Genomic DNA, 18,988 nt, shown 5'->3' with positions numbered 1-18,988 from the left:
GGCCGGATGCAGGAGCTGGGCTCTGGGCATGGGCAGACCTCTTCCCTCCTCCTGCAGTGGATACTTCTCAGTGCACGTGATCCTTTTACCTGCTTTTGGAGCCTTCTTGCAGACGAAACAGAAAATAATGTCCCAGCATGCGTTGCACTTGGGCATCGTGGAACAACCGCAGCGGCTCCATTCCCTGTTTTGTGTTTTCACCTGTTTAGACCGAGTCCATCTTTGTTTTGTTGGCAGCCTATTTGGTTGCACAAACAGTGTAAGACAAAACCACCAGCAGGTGTTGGTCCAGCCAGTGTAATTACTGGTTCCTTGCTGCTGCTGCTGGTAGGCAGACAGCGTGAGCCACCCTTCACATGGAGCCGTCTGGCAGGACTGTGGCTGCAGAAGGGCTCCGGGCACTGATCCACAGGGAATACACACCGACTGTTCAGCCTCTCCGGTATCCCCTTCCCTGCTGCTGACTGCATAAAAGACAAGTTATGCATGTATGGAGGGAGGGAGGAGAGGTGAGGGTGGCTCTGGTCGAGTTTAAAGTGATGGCTTTAAGTGCAAATCTGCACTTGCATTTTAAAAGTTGTCAAAATGGCTGAACCAAAAGGCCAAATGTGAGCATGGGAGAGCCGGGCGAGCTCCGAGGGTGGCGAGAAGCTGCATCCTCAAACCCTGCCTGACTTGGGAGGGTTCAGGCTCGCTTCTCCCACACGTCCCGGTCATGGCCAAAACACCTTGGGACCAGGCAACAGCCCTGGTGTGTGCGCAGGGGGTCCAGGCACCCTGGGCATTGCCGGAGCCCTGGAGCAGGGAGAGGGGCAGAGCTGCTGCTGGCTGCCCCTTTGGGAGTTTATCCTGAGAACAGCAGATCCTGATCCAGGCACGGAGCCTGTTCTCAACCTCCAGCTTTCCCATGGAAACACACACATTTGGGCATCCCGTCCCTTTTTGGCCATCACTTTTTCCGGGCCTCTGCGTACCCTTGGCTGCCCACTCCATTTTAGCCTTGAACCTGTTTTTTGCCTCCACTTATCCATAGACTCCTGCCCCTGTTTGGCCTTCAGACCCTTTTTGGCCTCCATTATTTTTGCCCTCTACTTTTCTACTGACCCTCCACACACTTTCAGTCTGGACTCTGTCTCACCCTCTCCTTTGGCCTCATGCCCCTTTTTGGCCTCCACTTTTTCCCAGTCTCTGACTTACTTTTGGCCTTGCTCTGCCTTTTCAGCCTCTACTTTTTCGCAGGCTCCACTTTTCCCCGCCTCTGTTTTTGCTTTGGCCTCCCATGCATTTTTTGGCCTCCACTGCCTTTGTGGCCTCTGCTTTTTTCTCAGCCTCTACTTTACTTCAGCCTCCCACCCCTCTTTGGTTTCCCATTCCTTTTGGCCTCAACTTCTTTTTAGCCTCTACTTTGGCTTCCTGAACCTTTTGAGCCTCCTGCTTCTTTTTGGCCTCCACTTTCTCTCAGTGTCTGGTTTTCCCTTTTGTCCTCCTACCCCTTTTTTTGTGCCGGTTTTGTTCCATCTCTTCGAGCTCTGTGCATTAAGGTGAGGAAGGAGCCGGAGGAGGAGGAGGTCACACCTTGTTTCCACACACTGCTGTCTGGCTTGGCTGAGTTCTTTTGTTTCCTATCCCAGCAGGAGCAGTGCGGGTGCCCCTTCCAGCGGGGCAGTGATTACCCGTGTCAGAGGCTCTCTGCTCCCCGTGCGCGGTGCCCCTGTGCCTCTTACTCTCTTCATCTTTCCCAGGGTGAAGAAGCTGCTCATCTCCATCCTCCCGCGTGCATGGAAAGCCCCTTTTTAAAGCTGTATCTGGGGGGGACACTGTGTTAATACAAGCCCTAGACCCTGCCAGCCTGCTCTCCTGCACTCGTACCGCAGCAGGCGTGGTGGGAGCAGAGACAGGAGCAGCGTGAGTTATGTGAGGGCCCCTGGCGCAGCAACCTCGGTGTGTCTGGTGGCTGGAGCCTCCCTTGCTCTCGGGTTAGAGGCACCTTTGATAGGCCAGCAGGACTCCTTTGGCATCAGACTGTGGCAGGCAGTCATTAGCAGCAATTAACCATTACCAGTGACAGTTCTTAAGGGCTTCATAAAAAGGCCCCGTGTGCAGGTTTGGTCTGGGGACTGCAGAGCAGCTCCTCAGGCGCTGGGGTTGTGCTGGCGGGGCTGGGGGGGGGGGATCCGTATCCCATCGGGTTTGCAGATATTGATGCACTGCTCGCTGACAGGCCAAAGGGAAGTCACGGGTTGTCTTTTATGCCGAACTTTATGTTCCTAACTTGAAAATACATCTGCTGGGCATTGTATCTGGGGTTTTGTGCAGTAACTTGCTGTAAGTCTTCATCTTTAGCACCTCTCTGTGTCTGCAGGCAGCACATGACAAGTAGACCTTAGGCAGAAGTTCTTCCCTGTGAGGGTGCTGAGGCGCTGGCACAGGGTGCCCAGAGAAGCTGTGGCTGCCCCATCCCTGGCAGTGCTCAAGGCCAGGTTGGACACAGGGGCTTGAAGCAACCTGCTCTAGTGGAAGGGATCCCTGCCCGTGGCGGGGGGTTGGAACTGGATGAGCTTTAAGGTCCTTTCCAGCCCAAACCATTCCATGAATTAGCCCACTGGTGCGTCGGTGTGCCCGCTGCTGCCTGAGGCCATGGACCGGTGGTGTGGTGCTGTTGGACGTGGTGGGAAAGTCTCTGGGGTGGGCTGAGCGGTCCTAAACCCTTTACAAACCTTTGTAAGGCTCTGGCATATCATCGGGCGAGCTGGCTGCGAGCGGTGCTGGGGAAGCCCATGCAGTGGCGTGGCTGGAGGGGAGCAGGACCTGGTGCTGCGACTTCTGCTATGGGAAAAGCATGTGGGGCCGTTACCGGGAGCGGTGGCACCCGGCTTGTAGTGCTGTGGTACTCCTGGCTACCACGGAGGTGGTAGGCTCGGGTGCAGATGCCAGCCATGGTTGGCTGTGGGGGAGCTCTTCCAGAATGAGTCCCCAGGAGGGGAGCTGGGGTGTGTGTTGCAGCCGGTCGGAGGTGGCTCCCATCACTGACAGATGCTTTCTGTTTTTCTTTCAAATGTCTCCAGGCACTGAATGTTTAGGTCGCACCTTTCCAGGTAAACTGGGTAAGTGAAGTATTTCAAGAGTTGCCAAGATCTAATTATGAAGGCTGATTGCATGATTGCAGCTGCTGTACTATAAACACCCTGGTTACTCGCTTGACAAAATGGGTGCTACACTGCCTTGCCCTGAGAGCAGCAGGTACCTGCTGTTGGGGTGCAGAGGGGGATGCAGCGGTGTCTTCAAGGCTCAATGCACAAGCTTGCTGTTTGTCTGTCAATAGCTGCCTGCACTTTGGTAATCCTGGATGTGATTATTTTATTTCTCCTGTTAAATGCAGAAGGATCTTCAAAAGCTGAATGAATGTCTTTTTAAGCACTAGTAATGAGGAGCGTTACACTGAAGGAAGAAACTTTCACTGTGTTTTGTGAAAGTAATTTCACAACCTCAGTCTAAGTCATGGCATGTTGGACTTCTGTTGAGTGTGGCAGGAGCTGCCCGTGCTCAGGACAAAACCAGATGCTGGGAGCCCTGTTGAACCAGGCTGCTGGATCTCAGCTGAACCTGTTTGCAGGTTTGCTGGTTTAAAAAGACATCATTGAAATCATTTATGGGTCTGTCTCTCAGTTTAGAATTGAGTTTCTGAGAGTACCTCAAAAGTAAGGTGTCTTTGCTCAAATGTGGTGTTCGAAGCCTGCTGGGAAGAACTGATTAAATAAACTGTTAACAAGTAGATTTTAATAAATGGCTAATCAATTGTTATAGAGCCTGGAAAGTCAATAGAACTTACGACCTTGGCTTATTATCACGCTCAGATCTTTAACGTGCTTATAATACAAATCATTCATTAGGCTTTTATCAAGCATTATTAATAAAAGTCATGATCTAAAATACGACAAAAAGATTGTTCTTTCAGTTTGCTTGATGTCAAGCCTGATGGCACAATTTGGTTGCACAGCAAAATAGTCCTTGCTTACACAGAAAAGCCATAAGACACCACTGAGTCCCACCAGTAGTGTTATCATGGTGCAGACATCAGGCAGGGGAACAGCAAGAGCCTGAGGCTGGGAGCAGCTGGTGCATGGAGGGCAGACAAGGCCCAGTGCTGGGACACTTGCACCAGCCCACAGGGGAACTGTCCCGCAGCAGTCAGTGATTTATTTATATGTATTTTATATTAATGCCTTGAAGGACAGATTTCGGCAGATAAACCGGGCGGGTGGAGGGAGCCTGTGTCGTGCTGTGCTCAGCAGCATAGCTCGGGGTGTTTTCGGTCTCGCAAAAGGTGTTTGCTGTTGCTTGGCTGTTGTAAAACTTGCGCTCGTTTTCTTGTCCTGTGATTGAGGAAAGCGTGTGAGCAGGGAGCTGTTCTACCTGTGCTGCTCTTCCTGCTTTCCCTGGTCTTCCCTGTCCCATTTTGTGTGGATGTTTGTGCCTCGGGGAGGGAGGCAAAGATGCGAGTGAGAACATGCGGTTTTCTTAGAATATAAATAACAGAAAATTAAATGTATTTTGTTGTTGCTGTAGAGTTGTTCCCTGTAGTTTCCAGTTTCTTGCTCCTTTGATACGCTCTTGTATTCTTTGGGGGTTTTTAATCTTACTAAATGGATGCTATTTGGAGTATGGTGTCCGACACTTCAGCGATCTTGCCGCTAGTGTAGTTGCGGGCCAAGCACAGAGCTGTGTTTGCAGACATCAGTTCATGCCCAGAAAGTCTCCCCAGGCTTCTGAAAGCCACAGTCTGCCAGGCATGGCTGCCTCTGCTGCATGGCTTTTTGCCTTGCCTTTGTTGTCTGGGTGCTTGTCTGCAGCTACAGCCCAGGCCAGTAGTGCCAGACATCTCCACCTCCTCCTGGAGCACCCTGGTGCTGTCTGTGGAGCTGGGACCCTCTGGGAGAGACACCCATCCCTGTGCTTCCTGGGCTAAGACCCTGCACATGGAGGGTCAAAACACAGACCCTGGGCAGGGAGCACCACCTGAGGCTGACTCAAGGGAGGTTTAACTTCCATTTGGTTTCTTTTTTCCTGGGTTTTTTAACTGTTCCATCATCTTACAGGAAGATGATGGATGTCATCATCTCACGGATGTCTCTGGTGTGGATGCCAGGCTGGAATTTCTATAAATGACGTGTGGAACCCTGTCACCTGCTGAGAGGGGACCCAGTTCCTGAGCCACAGCCAGAGCTGGGTCATAGTCAGGCTCTGCCGTCCTTCCCCTGGGGAGCAAAAAGGGTGCTGCAATTCCTGCTGGGTTTTGGGGTCGACTCTCCCGCTTCTCACAAAGGCTGGCTGGGAATGTGTACAGAGGGAGAAGAGGAGATACCTGCACCAAGGAGCCACTCATCTGATTTGGGAGGAGATGCAGCCCTTGAGCCCTTTAAAACCAAAGGGCAGGGTGGAGAGTTTGCACAGAACAAAATTCATGAGGGAAGATACGTAACTGGATGGAAATGCATGAGAGCTCTGAGTGAATTCTGTCCAAGTGGACACGCAGACTCCCGTTTCCCAGCAGCTGGGTCACGCTCTGCGTTCACTGCACTGCTCCCCTGCGAAAACACCCCTATGCATCGTTCTTCATTTTATTGTTGTGGGTTTGGGAATTTTGTTATATTAGTCTAAATGGGTTTGTTTCCATAGCTGCATAGCGCTGCTGAAATCCCCGTGTAGGATCTCGCAGTCTCCCTGTGCATGTGTACCAAAAATAACCCACACGCGGCTGTCAGAAGATGAGCTGCTGCCATGGCAGGGGCCGAGCTGCGAGCAGGTTTGGGCAGGACCTCCCTGAGGCTGCAGTTGTGTGGCATCTCACCCCAATGCATCCTGCTGCAGTTCCCTGCTCTGCAGGCAGCAGTGGTGCCTGGGTGGCCCCAGGGACCTGGAGAAGGAGCTGATGCAGAAGGAGTGATGTTCTGGAAGCAGAATAGTAAGCAGTGGACATGGAGGGAGAGGAAACTCCTTGTCCTTCACCTCTTTGTCAGGTAGAAAGGTAAGGATGTGGTAGGCTGTGTTGGTGAAGGATGTGCATCAGGTGGCTACCAGGTGCTCTCTTGCTCTGAATTCAGTGTATTCACCATCAGGTGTTAGTGTTCCACTTTTCATCAGAAGGGAGTGGGCTTTTCATGGCTTTATAAACTATCTCAGCTCCTGGGTCTGGTTTTGTTTGGCTTCAGGCTGTAACTCCAAGGGTCCAGCCTGGGGTAACAGGATGGAGGGTCTCCTGCAGCTGGTTGAGGTGGCTGCTGGTTGCACCCGGGGTTAGAGGTCCCAAGCGAAATGGTGCTCCTAGGCCAGTTAGTGCTGCTGGTGCCTAGAGTGGTATCACACTGGTGTCACCATCTCTGCACATGTGAGTCCCTCTGGCTTCGCTGTACAGCTGGGTTTGGAGCACATCTTCTGGCAGAAAACCCGGTTTCAAAGAAGTCATTACCTTTCCTTTGGGAAGAGTGAAGCCGAAGACTTCTGTTCTGCCCAGACTTCTGGTGTGAAGGTTGGCACACTCGGGGGTGGGACCAGCCCCGTGCCCTGCTGGGAGCACTTGGGGCAGGTGCTGCTGCTGCTGCCCGCAGCGGCGTGGCCAGGCCATGGCCAAGGGCATGGCTGGGGCGTGGGAGCACGGCAGGGAAAACCTTGTTACGGGAAAGCCAGAGGGTGCAGGAGGGCGGCTGGCCGGGAGCGCTTCCCTCGCGGCTCTGCCAGGGGTGTCCTCAAACCCCTGGCTGCTGCTTTCTCTTAATGCATCTTTTGAAGTACTGGGTAATAGGGTTTTCTTCCTGGCAGGGATGAACGAGGGCTTTTAATAGGTTTTTTGTTTTCTCTGTGCAGTTCCCTGGCAGTAACCTGCCATTAGCGCTAGCATTTACTTAGGGCATTTGTTTTTTTATATATGGGGACCTACAGCGCTGAAGAAGCTGGAGCAGGGGGGGCTTGTCCAGGGTCACACAAGGAATTATGGGGTAGAGCCAGGTCTCGGCTTCAGCTTTTCTGAATGTTGAGTTGGTCTCCAGGCTTGGCAAAGAGGGAGCATCTTGGTTTGTCCCCTTTTAACTGGGACAGGCAGGGAAAGCAGAAAATAGAGGCTCTGTGGAAGGAAGTGTATTTTTTTGCTCTGTCCTGCTGGTGAGCCGTACAGAGCTGGAATGCGGGATGGTTGCATTTGGGAGGGTGGTACGTGTGAAATACATGGAGGCAAAGGGAGACCCAGGCTGAGAGCTGCTGCAAACCCTGTGCTGATGGGGAAGGGTGTGCTGTTCATGGCCTCCCTCCCTCAATAAGCTGGACGGTTTCGGGGCGATGGCTGCAGCTGGGGTTTGCAGCGCTGCTCCCGTCCCGCAGTGCCTGTGTGCCAGCCTTGTCTGAGGCAGCCCCTGTGCGCCGGCAGCACAATGCCTGCCTTCATTCCCCATCAGACTGGAGGTCTAGACGCTCTCCCTGCCTTTTGTTATCAGGGTCACAGGTTAGGGAGCATTCCCAGCTCCTGTTCCTCGCCGGTCAGGAATCCTTCCCAGAACTGGGCGCTCCACTCGGGACTGCGGCAGGGACCCCTCCGAAGGGAGTCGCTTGGCTACACGCCTGGATTTAAAATGACTGTGGCAGCCTCCAAAAGGAAATGTGCTTTTGAAATGCAGTCGGGATCACCCCCACTCCAGCTCTTGCAGGCACAGATGCTCAGCTGACACCAGCTAAATAGAAACCTTTTAGCCCTTGCCAGTAAGTCTAGAGCAAACTGCCAAAAAGCGTCAAGGACCAAGGTGCAAAACGGAGTCAGGCCTGAGCAAAGTACTTAGAAATGAAGGATGGAACCGATGTGCTCTGTCTCTTGGTTTTAGCACACGAGATTGTTTCAGTTTCAGGGAGTTGTTAAATACAGTGTTGGAATTTTTAAGGTTTTCAGCAGATACAAAGCAAATAAGTCCCCTAGCAACAAAGGAGAGGTTTTTTTCCCTTAATGCAGACTTTTTTTGACATGAAGCATTTGTGAAATTTCCTCCCACCCCCTTTAAATCAAAGATGAGTTTTTCTGAAGGAGACATTTTTAATGGCTTTTAAACACATTGAGAGATGGGACTTAAGCCCTCGATGTGCATCTGCTTGTTCCCCAGGCCACCCTCCCTGGCTGAGTGCTCCTCAGCTTCAGCCCTCTCCTGCCCTGGAGGTGCATTTGGGCTGCAGCCCCTTGCATGGGGATAATAAGGGGGAGCAAATACAGATAAATAAGTTGGTAGCAAGTTTCTTGCATGGTTTCTTAATTCCTGGTTGGGTTTTTTTTCTTCCTGGCAAGAAGACGTAACAAAAAATTGGCAGGTTCATACCTTTTATGATTGAATTAAAGTCTATTAAATAATACCAGTGAGCCAAAACCTGCAATCGCTATTAGGCAGTGCTCTTGAAGTGAAATGCTTCTGGATCTGGCTCACTTCTGCATTTTCTGTGTATGTGCATGTGTATTATGTGTGAAGAATGAGTGTATGAAGCTCAAATAGAGGTTTTAAATAGAAATAACACTGGCAGCTCTTTCTCTGTGAATCCAGGGCTATTAGGTGACCGGCTCTTGCCAACATGAATTGCAGAGGAAGTTCATGTAAACTCCATGGCTGATTTGGCAGCTGCACAGCCGTGGCGGGCTCGAAGCTGGATGCTGTTGAGCAGAAGTGATGACATTTTCCTGTGTCTCGTGACTTACATCTTTGCAGAGGGTGAGGGGCACCGAGGGAGCCTGTTTCCCACCCCAGTGCTGGTGTGGGGATGGGCATGAGCTGTTGGGTGGTGGTTGCATTGCCTCCTGCCCCACTGTGGTTTGGTGCTTCCACATCTCACCAAGGGCTTGTGGTTTTGAGCTGCTGAAAGCTGTGACAGCAGAAGCATTCAGGGTGACTGCAGTGTTCATTTGGGGCCTTGTTTTATCCTTATGGAAAACCCACCAATTTATAGTCAAGTCAAGACTTGGGCTTCCCTATAGCTTTAATGTTGGTCTTGGATGCTTCACTCTTGGGGGGAGAACGTCACTGACTCACGCTGCCTGGGGAGCACAGGGGTGACCTGGGTCCTGGTGGGTTGGGTGGTGTCAGCCCCCTCCAGCACCACGTCTGCAGCCCCCTGGAGGCAAACTGTGCATCGTGTCCCTGTGGAAATCCTGCATGGGGAGCAGAGCGCACCTGTACGCACTGTGGCAGGGGGAATGATTTGGGGTTAATTCCTCTGTGAACCTGCAGTGCACCCAATGATGCTGCTTGTATGGGGTGTGGAAGGAAATAATGCTAAATTAAACCCTCCATAAGGGAGGAAAAGCATCCAGCCCCATTCTTTACTGCTCGTTTTAGTAATTTCTTCCAGATAACCTACACATCTGTGTCAGTGCAATTAAAGCAGAAATTCTGTCTAATGAACAGTTGTAGCCCTTGGGCTATTGCAGAATGAACAGTGGAGTTGGAAACACTCTTACTAAAATAATAATTAAGAAACAAGGGTGGGGAGACAGAGGGAGGTGCAAATGAGGTGCTGGTGGGATGCTATAGGATGAGGAGCAGCGGGGGACTGCAGGGAGCCCACCTTTGAACTTCTTGTGACATCCCCATCAGTATCTGTGGTGTGCAGTTTGCACACCCCGGTTCCCCTCCCTTGCCTTGGGTATCTGCTTGTGCCATGTCACAGCTGAACAGTCTTTAAAAGCCAGTCTTGCCCTTCTAACAGGGTGGCTGCAGAAGTGCTGGGCACTTGCTCCGTCATGGGCAGCGTTAGCTGTCCTGGAAAGCCAGATCAGCTATTTTGCATGGTTTCGGTTTTTTTGGGGGGAGAGATTTTTGGCTCTCCAACAGCCGATAAAGCTCAGGAAAGGAGGAAAATGTTTCTCGTGTTAGACACGATTATTTCTGGTTTGCTTTTTCCAGAAAACTGTCTTCTCTCAGTAAAAAGCCATGCGGTTTCTTGCAGCCACGGAGGTTATCTTAACTGCCCTGTCAGTGACAGATCAGGCTGAACTGTGTCAGTAAAGGAGGCTGGCCAGTTTCTCTCATGCGAGATGGTTTGTTCTTTTGCTTTCGAGTAAATAAATGAATAAATGAATGCAGTCCATTCTGATGTTAACCCTTGGAGTTACAATGGTGGCTCTCCACAAGTTGTCATTTTATATCAATAAATCAATTAATACTTGGAGCTGGCTTTTTCGAACTTAACGTCTCTAGAAATGCGCGTGCTGCAGAAAGCCAGTGACATCTCCGATTAGCCAAAAAAACCCCAGATGCCATTTAAAAAAGTCCAAACAAGTCCCACTGGAATGATACATTGGAGTTATTCAGTGGGATTTATATCTATGAGCTGTGGGGGTTTTGTGGTTTTTTTCCTCTGAAATGGTTGTGAACCAGAGTCATTACTTATCATTTTCATTTTAACTCCATCTGACAAATCGTTTTAGATGGAGAAAGCAATACTGCATCTTTAAATGGCCACTCTGTCAGCGCATCTTGCAGGGCTTTAAATGCCCTTTGTTATCGCAGTCTAGACAGGACGCAGGCGGAATATTTGATATGTTATAAGGCAAAGATGTGACAAGGTTGAATTAATTTACTGGCTTATTTAAAACTGAATTTCAAAACATTCTTACTTACAAACTTGTCTTTCTGTGCTGTTTCTCCCTCTCCCCCCCCAAGTTAGTACAGTATGTTTCAACTGTTTAGACTGGGAGAGGAGACATTAGCTTACTGCAGCCTGCAGTACTTTAATTGCCCTTTTTATGACTGTCTAGACATCATGCAGATGCATGTTTGTGGTGAGAAGACATTTCCCCCTCTGGTTATACGATAGTCTGAAACCTTTACATTGCCTATCTCCTTACCCCCTCTGTCTTGGAATGTGCTTTACTCCATCTCTGAAAAGCACTTTTTCCCCGTTTTATTTTTTTGAAGGACACTTCAGTCCCCATTTTCCTGTTCTTTTCCGCGTACTTATTTGCAAGTGTTAATGCGTTCTGGGGGAATAAAGGTATGTGGAGCAAATGGCTCTTGGAGCCTCCCGGCAGGTCATGCTGCTGAGGGATGGCTTTGTGCACTGTTGTTTCTGTGTGATGCCCCGCATGTACCTGCAAGTATAGTGATACATATGCATGGCTGTGTTTGTTTGGGTTCCCCTTGCCATAAGAGCACAGCCTTGCAGGCCAGGTTTAAGAATGAAAATATCAGCAAGGTTTGAATGGGTTCAGAGTTTTAGTTATGCAAATAGGATGCATTAATTAACCCCGTTGCTATAGCTACTGCTTTATTGTTAAATGCAGTGAAAAGGGGGACAGGCTGTGTCCGTGGATAATCCTCCCCTCTGTGCTCTTCCCCCCTTCCCTGTCCTTCCCAAATCACCCTCCATCGTGGTGTGAAGGCAGCTGCTGCTGTGCTGCGGGGCCAGGGTGCCCACCCGCTGCCCAGCATCCTCCTCCCCATGGCCTGGAAAGCTGGGTTAGGAATCACCTCTGCCACAGGGATGGAGCTTGGGAGGATCCTCACTGCGTAGCCTCTTCCTTCCAGCCACCCCCTAAAGCCTATTGTCGGGGCTGACCTCGCGGGTCGGCTCACCACCACTGCCCTGTGTTACCAATCTGCTGTCTGGGGGCTACATGGGGATGGGACGGGGGCCTGGGGACAATGGGGCAGGAGGGACGCAGATGGGGATTGGGGTGGGGAGGCTGGGCTCCTCCTGCTGCAGCCAAGAGGTGGGAGAACTGGGAACCCAGCCTCATTCTCTGCTCCAGAAACGGTCTCTGCTGAGCAAACACCGCTGGGTTTTGCTTTGAGAACAGCTTCTCTTTTTGTGTCTGCTTGAAAACTCGCAAGTGCAAAGCGCCACAACGGAGCTGAGGCTTTGCAGCCTATCTGCTGTAGGAGTTAAAGCCTTTCCCAGGCTGCTGCTACAGCTGAGGTGGAAGCAAATTTATTACCTTTTATTTTGTGAGACTTGGGGCATTTTTACTCCTCACCCGCATTCTCTCTGGGGTGTGTATATACACAGATTTAAAACCATTTGTCACATCTCCGTGTTGAGGCTGTGCATATGCATTTGCTCCCATCTGGTGGTGCTCAGACCAGTTCAAGAACTGAACTTGAATATTGCAGTGACCAGACGCAGTGTGCACGCCTGGGCATTTGCATGCGGTTTGCATATATTTTTTCTGCAGTGCATAATTGTGTCTGTAACTTAAGGTTGTCCTTGTTCCAGGCATAAGTTACCTTGTGAAAGGTCACTCCTTTTGTAAGCAAAAGCTGCGAAGTGATAAGGATGATAACAGCGCTTAAGAAGAGGCGGAGGAGGGCGAGCCCTGGACAGGGCTGAGGAAATCCGGTCGCAGTCGCAGCCCCGTCGTGACCTGCGTGGCCTTGGCCAACTTGCTCAATGTGTGTTTCGACACCTGTCTGTGAGCTGCGTGTCGGGGCAGCCCCCGTGGCACTGCATCCCAGGGACACGTGTCCCGGGGAGCCCAGGGCAGCTGCAGCACCGTGGCCTCAGGATGGGGTCCCCAGCACTGCTCCCAAATGCCGATGGGCTCTTCAGGGCTGTGCTGGGTTCGTAAGTGAGGTGGCGTGGGGGGAGTCATGCTCATTCACACAGAAAAAATGCCGGAGGTGCAGAGGTGCCCCAGCCACAGCGGGGGGTGCTTCATGGCTTCTCTGTGCCCCTGCCACATCCCTGAGCTGATGCTGCGTCTGAGTCAGTGGGTGCCATGCCTGTGGCAGGGAGACACAGGCGTTGCTGCTTGTCTGTGTCCCTCTCATGGTGCCCCTGCTCGAGCGTGGGTACCGCAGGGCTTGCCAGGCACTGTGCTAGGGTTGGGTGCTGGTGCTGGGGCACCTGAGCTGCAGCTGGCTATGGTGGGGATGTGGCTGAGTGTGTTGGGAATCGGCCGATGCATGGTTGTCCCAGGAATTAGAGGAAATGGAAACTAGAGGACAGCCAGGGTGGAAGGAAGTGGGAAGGAAGACCCAGTAAAACCTGTTATGTACATGTTAAATGTTATATACAGTGTTAAATGTGCAGAGGCTGTGGTCCGTGCTGATGGTGGATGCTCCCTCCTGCCATCACTCCTGGCTGTTTGGCGGTGGGATGTCACACACTGAGCAGGAAAGCCTGTGCCATCTCCTCGCTTCGCAGGCAAGGAGAATGCTTTGCTGTTGCTTTCCTGTCTGTGCAGTGCACTGGATCCTTGTGACCTGCAGAATTCAAGTTGCCTTGTTTTGATGGGCCTGGTGACTAACAAAGAACATAACTCGGTGGTGTATGGGTGGCAGCAGGAGGAGGGAGCAAGCTGTGGCATTGCCAGCAGCGATCGGTGCGGTACACTGGGTGTTGCAGTGCTGGTGGTTGTGCCTGAATGCAAAGCTGCGGGTGCCCTGTTGGTGCGAGGCAGCTGTGTGGCAGTGGGAGACAGGGCTCACACGAAGTTGGAATCGGAAACCCAATCCCTGTAATTGCTGTTGGCTTTCTGGAGAGGTGGCAAAGCTCTCCCTGGATGGAGCACTTGCTCTCCTTGGAGCGTCCGCGACTGGCAATTTGTCTGTCGAAACAGATGTGGGCAGCGACAAACATCTATTTCTATAACTAGAAACAAATTTGGTAATTGCCTCTTTCAACAGGACTTGCTCAAGCAGGAAATGAAATTCCTAAATGGCAGTTAGCAGAAGTATTTATAGCTAAGTTCATAAATGAGATGTGCTTTCCTTTGTCATGACTTTCTGCTGGGTGGAAGGAAAAAAACCTCTACAGTAGCAAGCCACATATTGATCAGGAGTGTTTCCAGGGTATACGAAAATGCTTATTTATTAATGTGTTTATTTTTGCTAGCTGTAGAAATACCCCTAAAAACAAAACCCCTTTGGCCTTTCAGGGCCAGCTGGCAGGGGCTGATCCGGATATTGTGTGCTCTGTTTTTTCACTCGGTTTTTAGTAGGATTTTTTTCAGACTCATGCTATTTCGGGTTGCAGACGGTGAACTCTTGTTCCATGTCCCTCTCTTGATGCTTGTGTTCAAGGTGGTGGGTGATGTGCTGCCCTCCCCCTTGCCTCAGACGTTGTCCAGGCCTCATGCCACTGTGCCACATCATGGGAAGCAGGAGATGCTTGGGTTCTCAGTTTGGTGGGAGCCATGAGCCTTTGTCAACATTTTCTAGCGAGCAAGAAAATTTACCTGTCTTTTAATTGCAAAATCAAAATTACTTTATTCTTATATCCAGTTTAGCTGTCCTTAGCTTTGAGATTTTGTGCAGAAAATACATTCTCTCAAAATCCTGGAGAAGGGGAGGGTGAGCAAAACAGCACAAAAAGGGAGAAAAGGGGTTGGCGTATGCAAGGTTTTAGAAAGTCTGAACGTTCTCATTGCTCTGAGGGCACTGGTTAATATGAAATGGGTCTGTTTCCTTTAAAACAAACAGAAAAGGGGTGGGGGTGCAGGATGAGGCCATCATTTGCCACTGACTCAGAGGATGTGGTGCTTGATTACCCGGGGTGACAAATGAAGAAAGTGCACTATATTCAATGCAGCTATGGCCCAGGGATTGATGCTGTGAGCATGACTCGGTCGGGGTCCATCACCCATCTTCCAGTGATGCTTCTCAGACTGGCTCCTTTTCTGAGTCCCACTTGCTCTCTGCACTCCTGCCCCCTTCTCAGCTGGCCATCACTGGCTCACAGTTACTTGTGCTTGCTACATCAGAACTGGCCATGCTGAATCTGGACATGCAATTTAGCTGTACTGATGATGCATGAAGCAGGACTAAATCCAGTGGGCTCTTCCCAGCTGTCCTGCCTGTTGTCACAGGCCTTGTCCTGTTCTCTTTGATGCCTCAGTGTTGCTGCGGCAGCTCCAGCTTCAGGGTACTGCTAATTAGTGGCAGCAATGGCAATATCAAGATCATATTCTGTATCTATCTCCAGTACTTCCCATGCTGCCTTGTAAACAAATACAATTGCTGACAATCTGATGGGCCCTTCGTATGTGGTTTTATGGAGGTATTATTTAGAAGATAAATGTAGCAGATGCTAATACATGAATATTGCAGTAATGGCTTTGCCTGGTCTGATTGTTTCTAAGATGGCCTAACAGATAAGTGGCAGAGGGTGAGTAATCTGCCATCTGAAGTTCTTCTTTCATCTCTTCTTCCCTCTCCACAGCCTCTGAGAGGGAGAACATTGGTCTCTTTAATGAGAGGAGCTCAGCATCTGGTGGATGAAATGGCCTGTGGAAGGCAGGAGCAGTGTTCAGTGCTGCACCCTCTCTGGCAGCCTTTGGGTTCCAGCTGTTGCCTGGAGCTGTTTTGGTTCTTGCTTAAATGAGAGCAGTTCAAATGTAATGTTCAGCATAGCGGGCATGTCCCTTTTGCAAGCAGGGCTGGGAAGGATGAGCCATGGCAGAGCTGCTTGCACCAGGCTGTGTTGCTGCTGTGCCTGGGTATTTTCCTCCATGCTGTATGAACAGGGGAAGGGTGAGGGGCTGTGGTCAGACATGGTCCCAGCACTGAGCCCGCTGCCTCTCCAGTGGGATGCTGCAGAATCCAAGCCCCGACAGCTGCTCGCTGAGGAGTTGTGAGTTTATTCCCGACTAAAATCCTAGGTCAGAACAGTGGCTGGATTCAAATGGCTCTTCTCAAATTCACATTCTTTAGCCTTGAGTAGAAAAAATGAGGTCCACTCTTTGGCTACATTGCTTAACCCACATCCTTTTACTTAAGCTTTGATGAGCATCTGGCTTAGTGACCACACTTTGCTGGACTTGAACGTGTTCAGTTTAACCCTCGTGTGCTTCCGGGGAGCCACATGCTGTGCCAGAGCGTGCCCAAATTTTGCTGTAACGTCTGTCCCTGATCTCCAAAAGTGTGCTTGTAGCAGGCAGGCAAAAATGCAAGCTCTTGGGGTGGGCAAGACTCCAAAATGAGCATGAGGACAAGGTAGACCACAGGCCAGCTCTGGGAGCCCTTCTTTGGTCCAGGCTTGCTGCAGACCACTTCAGTAATGTCAGCTCTGGTCTTCTGGTTCTCTGCTTCCACAAGACGGCATGTTGGTTTTTATGAGGCAAGGCAGTCCAGCGTGTCTTCAGCTTTCACTTTCCAAAAGTGATCAGGACTTGGTTTGCGCCCTCACTATTGGGGCATGCAAGGTAGTGGTAGGCTCTCAGCTGTTCGTGGCAAGGACTGTCCTTGTGTGTCTCCTTGTTCTCAACAGTGCCTCTAGGCACTGCTGAAGCTCTGATGCTCTGAAATGTCAGCAGAGACCAAGGAGGGGAGCGGGCTGGGCTGTCAAGTAGCTGACAGAATGGATAAGGGTGTCCCTCCTCCGCCTCCTCTGCAGCCTGCTGGTGCCAAAGCCCCTGCCCTTGCTAATGCCTTCAGCTGGAGATGTGGGTGCTGAGAAAGTCAGACCCATCACTTCTAGTTTAGGGCAGTGTCTCTGCCTACCCATTGGCAGTAAGTTTCGTGCGAAGATGGCAGCCCAGGTTGGAGAAGATGCTGGGTCATATTCTTTTTCTGCCTGTCAAAGGCCCTGGTGAGGAAGCAGGCAGGGATGTCTGGACCAGCAGCTGAGAAAGATGCTTGCTGCAGGATGCTGAAGCAGCCCAGGTTTTGGCTGCTGACAGACATTTACTGATGCTGGGAAAGGGGAACCTTGATCTGCCTGTATTCCAAGATTTGTTTTTCATTTGCTTCAATTTCTTCCCACCGCCTTCCTGATTACTCTTGAATAGCCTCATCTGCACATGCTCACTCAGAAAGTACCTGTACCCTTATTTATGTCTTTTACATGTTTTTTTTTATGTAACTACAGTGCTGCCATCAAGGGCCACAAGGAACCTGTTCAAACAGAAGATGCTCACGGGTGGAGATGGATGAAAAGATGACAAAATTGGGAGGGGAAGGAGCTGCAGTCAGGGCTGTGCACATCTTTGCTGCACCTTGCTCTGAGTCACGCAGCCAGGGCAGCTCTGTGGATATCAGAGGTGTTAATGGAAAATCGGGGATGAAAGTGCTCTCTGCAGATTGTGAACACTCTTCATTAATGCATCCAGTTAATTTTGCCATGTCTGGAAAGACTCAGCGTGTGTGTGTGTCTATATGCATAGAGACCTTCCTTCCTGGAGGGTTGGAGGGGGCGTGGTGCATGGAGGACAGAGCATTGCAGTCAGTTGAATTTACCCTAAATCCCCAAGGATTATGGAAGAAGCCAGGGCATGCGGTGTGACATTACAGTGCCACCATATTTAGCTGACTGTAGGCAGCAATTCATGTATGGATTTCATAAGCTTCAGGACCTGACGTGGCCCAACCGTCTCCAGTCCTGGAGGCGCTGCTGCGGGACGGTCCCCACCGAGGTGCCCCACTCCGCGTCATTGCAGGCTCCCAAATGGAATCTGTTGAATCAGAGCGATGCTGAGTCACCCGCGTGGACCAGGCACCAGAAATAACCATGGGTGCTCCATGAAGCAGCTGTGCACCACGAGGAACGGAAAGTGCTGCTTCATGGTTGGAGAAAGGGCTCTGGGGGCACAAAGCAAGATGCTTTTCTCAGCTCCGCTTTCCCTAAGTATCACCTAGCTCTTTGCATGGTGCTGACGGGTATCCTGCTGCCCCCCTGCAGGATGCATGTGTTCTTCCAAGGGCTGATTGCTGGCAGGGGGCTCAGGTGCCCTGTGCTGTGGGTTCCCTGTTCATGCCAATTGATTTATGCCCAGTGGTTGCATCCTGTTGTTGGTGGGCTGTTTGGCTCCATGCGTGTACCAATGACCATGCTCCTCCTGCAGTCCCAGGACAGACCTAGTTCCTTGGTGAGGCTGAGTCTCGTTCTTGGGCTGAGTGACCCAGGGAAAGACTTCGTCCCTCATCAGTGGATGGGCTGAGAGCCTGGGCTTACCACTTGGCAACTGATATAGGTGCTCAGGGTCAGAGTGAGCACTCCTCCACCTCGCCATGGTGCATCTCCCATGCCAAGCTTTGCTCCAGCTGCTTGTCCTCTTTGGCTTCTCAGGGACCCAAATTATACCATTCTGAACCACCAGCCGCCTATATCTGTGCACTGATTTCATCCATAGGCTATGGCTCTGCTGCCTGAGTGGAAGGGAGGCTGTGCTGTGCCCACCGCTGTGGGAAAAGCCTGGCTCTAAAACCCTGCCTGGGTGCCTGCAGGCCCTGCTGGGGTTGTCAGGGGGGCTGCAGGGGCAGGGTAGGGAGGGAGCTCAAGCTGCCTGCCATTAGAATTCATCCTTAGCCCGTGTCTTTTGGAGGCTAGACATGCTGCCAGGTTTGTGCAAGACCTCATTGCATCCATCTGTACTTCAGCTGGAAAGTTAAAAATGTCCTAGTTTGTTTCTGGCTGTTTTATTGAGCTGGTTTTATTTTAGTGTTTATTATACTGTTTTATTTATCCCTCTTGTTCGGCAGCAGGAGGGATCTCTGTACAAAACTATCCCATTCTGCCTTGGGATGGAAGTTGAAGTGTGTTGAAGAAAGTGAAGACCAGAGGTGAAGGCACAGTATGTGGCAGGGTTCCTTGGCTCTTGCTTTAGGCACTTACAGGATGTCTCTCTACAAACATAAGTGATAGTTAATTAGAAATAGTCCCTATGTACAGTGGCAACTGGCCAGTCTGGAAGTTTCCATACAGCTGTGTTGCAGGGCAGTGTCCCAGTGCAGACAAGGACTCTGTTCTCGTGGATTGCAAGCGTCTGTGGAGGGTCTTCAACCAGATGGTCCTTGAGCTGCAGTGGGCTAAAACCCAGGGTTGGGTCAGACTTGCTGCCCAGCAAGGAGCCTGTGTGGCAGTGACGGCCCAGCTGTGATCCAGGGGAGATGCTGTCTGAATGTTCTGAAAGAGCAAACCCTGTGTTGCTCTCAGCCCCTGTTTAGTCTCCCTGACTCTTACTCACTTCCTTCTGGATTTTTCTGTTACTCAAATTCACATCAGTTTCTAAAGTAGGGGAAACCGATGGACT

At 50.9% G+C, this 18,988-nt stretch overlaps 1 protein-coding gene across 2 annotated transcripts in view; it reads left to right on the top strand.

Annotated features, from left to right (window-relative positions):
• PMEPA1 (prostate transmembrane protein, androgen induced 1) overlaps positions 1-18,988 on the top strand; it is a 50,332-nt gene that overhangs the window by 12,948 nt on the left and 18,396 nt on the right. The window contains exon 2 of one of the 2 annotated variants that reach the window (XM_065692012.1): positions 3,066-3,104. The exons of the other annotated variant lie outside the window; for it this stretch is intronic. Within the exon in view, the coding sequence (XP_065548084.1) occupies positions 3,066-3,104 (39 nt within the window). The remainder of the gene's footprint in view (positions 1-3,065; positions 3,105-18,988) is intronic. 2 annotated transcript variants of the gene reach the window in all.

This window comes from Lathamus discolor, chromosome 11 (genome assembly GCF_037157495.1).
Source record: "Lathamus discolor isolate bLatDis1 chromosome 11, bLatDis1.hap1, whole genome shotgun sequence".
NCBI classification, from domain to species: domain Eukaryota; kingdom Metazoa; phylum Chordata; class Aves; order Psittaciformes; family Psittacidae; genus Lathamus; species Lathamus discolor.
This window is presented reverse-complemented; position numbering and strand designations above follow the sequence as displayed.